At 64.8% G+C, this 5,066-nt stretch overlaps 4 protein-coding genes across 4 annotated transcripts in view; 2 read left to right on the top strand and 2 right to left on the bottom strand.

Moving 5' to 3' along the window:
• Positions 1–290, top strand: part of F751_4443 (50S ribosomal protein L10) — a gene marked incomplete at both ends in the record, with an annotated part of 1,811 nt that extends 1,521 nt beyond the window's left edge. Inside the window, one exon of the mRNA XM_011401838.1 lies at positions 37–290. Within this exon, the coding sequence (XP_011400140.1) occupies positions 37–290 (254 nt within the window). The remainder of the gene's footprint in view (positions 1–36) is intronic.
• Positions 291–530: 240 nt separating this feature from the next.
• Positions 531–2,081, bottom strand: F751_4442 (Cyclin-dependent kinase D-1; the record flags this gene model as incomplete). Its single annotated transcript, XM_011401837.1, has 3 exons — positions 531–860; positions 1,144–1,782; positions 2,010–2,081. 3 exons carry the CDS (start codon positions 2,079–2,081, stop codon positions 531–533), a joined length of 1,041 nt encoding a protein of 346 aa, XP_011400139.1.
• Positions 2,082–2,711: 630 nt separating this feature from the next.
• Positions 2,712–3,108, top strand: F751_4441 (hypothetical protein; the record flags this gene model as incomplete). The annotated part of the gene is made up of 2 exons (XM_011401836.1): positions 2,712–2,792; positions 2,911–3,108. 2 exons carry the CDS (start codon positions 2,712–2,714, stop codon positions 3,106–3,108), a joined length of 279 nt encoding a protein of 92 aa, XP_011400138.1.
• A 129-nt stretch (positions 3,109–3,237) lies between these two features.
• F751_4440 (Biotin carboxylase, chloroplastic) overlaps positions 3,238–5,066 on the bottom strand; it is a gene marked incomplete at both ends in the record, with an annotated part of 3,868 nt that continues 2,039 nt past the window's right edge. Inside the window, 4 exons of the mRNA XM_011401835.1 lie at positions 3,238–3,303; positions 3,509–3,822; positions 4,047–4,221; positions 4,368–5,006. Of these exons, the coding sequence (XP_011400137.1) occupies positions 3,238–3,303; positions 3,509–3,822; positions 4,047–4,221; positions 4,368–5,006 (1,194 nt within the window). The remainder of the gene's footprint in view (positions 3,304–3,508; positions 3,823–4,046; positions 4,222–4,367; positions 5,007–5,066) is intronic.

Raw genomic sequence — 5,066 nt, 5'->3', positions numbered from 1 at the left:
AAACTCCACCGCATCCTTTGCCTTCCTCTGCCACAGGCGGCGTGATCGAGGGTCAGGACATCGACTACCTGGCCTTCAAGTCCATGGAGAAGATGCCCAGCCGCCAGGAGCTCATGGCCACCATCGCGCGGCTGATCAATGGCGTGCCTACCAAGCTGGCGCGCTCCATCAAGGCGGTGCCCACCAAGCTGGCCATCAGCATCAAGGCCCTGGCCGACGCCGATGAGGACAAGTCGCAGCGTGTGGGCGACGTGCTCCCCCGCCAGCCCCCCACCGAGGCGGCGGTGTAGGCGTGAGGCGGCCTGGTCATGATGCGGGGTGCTTGTTGGATTTGATGGGTGAATCTCCGTCTGTCAAACCGAGAGGCTCCATGAAGCAGAGAACGGGTGTTGCCGAGGTATCGGGAGGGCAACTTCAAGTGGGATGCCCAATCCCAGCCATAAGAGGGCAGATGAACTGAGAATAGCAGGGCATGGTGAGGAGAGCGAGCACTGAAGGGGCAGTATACAAGGCCATTCAACAAACATGTGTCACGCGTCCGCGGCGTCGTCGAGCGCGGCGTCCATCTGCAATCGCCGCTTCTTCAGGAAGCGCACGTCCCCGCTGTCCATGCCCGCCGGCGCGGGGCCACCGGCCTCCGCCGCCGGCGTCGCCTCCCGCTCCCCGCCCGGCCGTTTGGCGCTGGCCGCCGCCGCCGCCACGCGCACGCCCGCCCTCCCCGGCTTGGGCAGCCGCTCCTGCGGCGTGGGGGCGGGGTCCACGCGGAAGTAGCGGTGCCGAAGCGCATCGGCGGCGCTGATGCGCTGCGCCGGCGCGAGGCACACCATGCGCGACAGCAGGTCCAGAGCGTCGTCGGGGGCCTGGGTGGCGGGAGAAAGTGGGGCAGATGAGAGGCGGGGCCAGGGCGTGGGTTGGTCATGATTCTAATCGAATGAAAATGCACCCGGGAATGACGTGGGAAAGGGCAGAGCGGAAGCGTGGGGATGGACGTTGAGGTTAGGAGCATTCACACACCACCCCTCTCCACCATCGCTGCTGTATCTGGCGGACCTCACGATTCCACATCACCCATCTCCTTACCACCCCTGCGCACACCTCCAACACCCCCTTCTCCCTCTCCCACCCCCCCACTCCCCAGCTCACCACCGCCACGTTGGGAAACAGGGAGCGCAGGGGCGCCGGGGGGGTGGGCTGGAACTCCACGAAGGCCGGCATGGCGCGCAGACCCCCCCAGTTCGCATCGCGCGGCGTCCCCAGGGCGGTGAAGATCTTGTTCAGCACGCCCACGTCGCTCTCGGCGGAGAACCAGGGGCGGCGCAGGAGGAGCTCCGCGAAGATGCAGCCTGCGGCCCACACGTCCACGCCCGGTCCGTAGCAGGTGCTGCCATAGAGGAGCTCCGGCGCGCGGTACCAGCGCGCGAAGACCTGGTGGGTGAAGGGGCGGTCGGGGGAGCCGTAGGGACGAGCCAGGCCAAAGTCGGCCAGCTTGAGCGCGCCCGAGGAAGCCAGCAGGAAGTTGTCGGGCTTGACGTCGCGGTGCACCACCCAGCGCGCGTGGCAGTGGGCCAGCCCCGCAAGGACCATGCGCAGGTAGGCCTTGACGTCTGCGCCGGTGAGCAGGACGGCGCGGTCGCGGATGACGCGCTCCAGGTCGGTCTCCATGTACTCGAAGACGAGGGCGATGCCGCGGCGGGAGGGCCAGACATCCAGCAGGCGCACGATGTTGGGGTGGTGCAGCTCCCGCAGCAGCTTCACCTCCCGCAGCGCCGTCACGTTCACCCCCTGTGATTGGAGAGGGGGGGGGGAGGGGGGAGGATCATCGTCACTGAGGGTGGGAGACAGAAGAGGCGGCCAGGCATGCGGGCAGGGAGGGCACAAGCGGACGCAAAGTGAGAGCTTGATCACGATCCGGAGCTGGAGCAGGGGTGCGGGCATCAGGGCATCAGGTCCACTGCAAAACTAGAGCTGCCTCGAGGAAAGCTTACAGCAACACCCCAGTACGCCCGCACCTCGCCCTTCTCGCCCACGCGTATCTTCTTGATGGCCACCAACTCCCCCGTCTGCAGTGGGAGCGCGTACATCCCGGGCATTGGTGGAGAGACCCGTGCATCTGGTCTGTCGAAGGCAGTGTGCGATATCAAGAGCATGGCGGTCAGAATGCTCCCCCAACCCTGTTCCAGGTGCTGCCTCACCTCCTTGTGTGTCCCCTGCAAGACCTCGCCGAAAGTACCCTTCCCCAGCAAGGGACCTTTTGTGTAATTCTCCATGGCGCCAGAGGCTCCCGGCCGCGCCTGTATTGCAGCGGGGATCGGCAGATCCTAGCCTTGTCGAGCGGGGTGCCGGAGTGAGAGGCAAGCTGTCCTGCCCGAGCAAGGCCGGGACGCAGCGCGTCGATCAGGGAGCATGTGGACTCTTTGATACCCTTCACATTGACAGCAGTAATGCGGATGAATGTCAGGAATGCTCACTTAAGCTCGAATGCAGCACTATCACCCGGTGAGATATGCGAGGTCGCGCCCAGACCTGGCAACAGGGGAGTTCGAACATCCGAGACCTCAATGAGACCCGATCGCACGCACCCTCGACCCACAACGCCATGGAATTCCCTTGGAGTGCGACCTGAGTCGATCATGCAGGTTGCATGGAGACATGCCCTCCTCTTGCTGTCCCTGCTGGCTGTCGTCGGCATGACCAGGGGAGCCGGGCCCGTGATGTATTGTAACTACACATCCCCCTGCACGCCCTGCATCACCCGAGCCTTCCCGTCCTGCAAGGAGACCGGTTTTATCAGGGTGAGATGCTCCCACTGGCGATTTCCAGGATGCATCGATCCCTGGTCGCACACCCTCAGAGCCGCATGGAACTGGTGAGGACCTTTCTTGAACCCCCTCCAATTCAAGCCCTTCGCAGGAATCCCAGTGCATCCTCTCAGCCAAGGCGCTGGCCTGCGACTACGTGAGCGCGCTGGGAAGCGGCCAGACCAGGGACGAGGAGCAGACTCAGGCCTGCACCCCCCGCCTCCGCCTCTCGCTGCCCGCCTTCGAGCTGTGCATGCTGGCCGTCCTGGGCGCCTGCATTCTGTTCATCCGCGCGCGAACGAGGATTTGATTCTGAAGTACATGCACGGCAGCAACTTTCAGGAGGACACACAGTGGAGATTTCGCTTATAGGAGAGGGGAGGGGGGTGAATCCATGCACAGAGAAGGGAGGGTCCCCTTAGCCCACCTCGCGCCCCGCTCAAGCGGTGACCTTTGACCGCCGCGCCGACGCGCGCTTGGCCGCGGCCTCCACCACGTTGACCTTCTGCAGAGCGGCGATTGGGCGTGTGGACCGAGTTGGGTCACACCTGACGAGCACAGCACTTGAGATATCTTCTACTGTGCAGGCTCCTGAACCTCAAAGGTGTGGCTCTCACTCACCCTGCAGACTCCCCCTTGCCCACCATCCTTCGTTGCCGCTCGTCTCCGCCTCCGGCCCCCCTTTTCCTCGTACAACCCCCCCATCTCACCTTCCTGGCCGGCTCGGCGGGGAGGACCAGCTCGTCGCCATGCTTGGCGATGAACCCGGTGTCGACATCGCCCGCCTTGAAGTACTCATTGTCGAGGATGAGCAGGTGGTAGGGCGCGGTGGTGGGCACGCCCGCGATCACCATCTCCGTCAGCGCGCGCTTCATGCGGTTGATGGCGGCGGTCCGGTCCTCGCCCCACACTACCAGCTTGCCCAGCAGCGAGTCGTAGTTGGAGGGCACCAGGTAGTCGGAGTATAGGTGGCTGTCCATGCGCACGTTGGGCCCACCGGGCGGCAGGTACGCGGTCACACGGCCTGGTGGGTGGGAGGGGGGTTGGGGGGGGACGGGGTGGGGCAGATGTGATGACTCGGCGCCTGCAGGTATGAGCGCGAGGCGGCGGGCACGATGGGTGTGCCAGCGTACTCGACAGGGTGCAAGTCCATCCAATCGAATCCATGTCCGGGCTTTGTCCATGCCACCCCAGGATGCCCGCCCTGGCCCCCACCATCACCGGACCCCTCTCACTCCACCCACACACCTGGCCCCGGCCTGAAGTTCTTGAAGGGGTCCTCGGCGTTAATGCGGCATTCAATGGAGTGGCCCTTGATCTTGATGTCCTCCTGGCCCAGGCGCAGGGGCTCGCCCATGGCCGCCCGGATCTGCTCCTGGATCAAGTCCACGCCCGTGATCATCTCCGTCACAGGGTGCTCCACCTGTTGATGTTGTTTGAGAGAGGAGAAGGGGGGAGACCGTGTTGAAGTGTTAACCTGGTTGAGAGCGCCTGTACAAAATGGGAGAAACCATGAAGGGGAAAGATGTGAAGAGAGTCTCAATCCGCCTCTCCACCAAACCCACCCACCTGGATGCGGGTGTTCATTTCCATAAAGTAGAAGCCCGCGGGCTCCCACAGGAACTCGATAGTGCCCACGCCGATGTAGCCGATGCTCCTGGCGGCGGCGGTGGCCGCGGCGCCCATGGCCTCCCGAACCTCCGGCGTGAGCACGGGGCTCGGCGCCTCCTCCAGCAGCTTCTGGTTGCGGCGCTGGATGGAGCAGTCGCGCTCCCCCAGGTGCACCACGTTCCCGTGCTTGTCGGCCAGCACCTGGAACTCGATGTGGCGCGGATCCTTGACATACCGCTCCAGGTACACCGCGCCGTTGCCAAAGGCGGCCTCCGCCTCGCCCTGCGCGGCGCGGAGGAGGGGCAGGAACTCCTCGCGCGTCATTGCAAGGCGCATGCCGCGCCCGCCACCCCCCGCCGTGGCCTTGATCATGATGGGGAAGCCGACGGCGTCGGCCACCTCCACCGCCTCCTCTGGCGAGTTGACCAGGCCGTCGGAGCCAGGGACAGTGGGCACGCCCGCGTTCTTCATCGTCTCGCGCGCCGTGGCCTTGTCCCCCATCACGCGGATGTGCTCCGAGCGCGGTCCGATGAACTCGATGCCGTGGTCCTTGCAGATGTCCACGAACGACGCGTTCTCAGACAGGAAGCCGTAGCCCTGGGTGTCGTAGAGGAGGGGGGGGGGGGGGGGGTGGTTAGGTAGTTGGTGAAGTGTGGT

This window comes from Auxenochlorella protothecoides (assembly GCF_000733215.1).
Source record: "Auxenochlorella protothecoides strain 0710 unplaced genomic scaffold scaffold53, whole genome shotgun sequence".
Classification (NCBI taxonomy): domain Eukaryota; kingdom Viridiplantae; phylum Chlorophyta; class Trebouxiophyceae; order Chlorellales; family Chlorellaceae; genus Auxenochlorella; species Auxenochlorella protothecoides.
The sequence above is the reverse complement of the archived record's forward strand: the minus strand, read 5'-3'. Positions and strand labels throughout refer to the sequence as shown.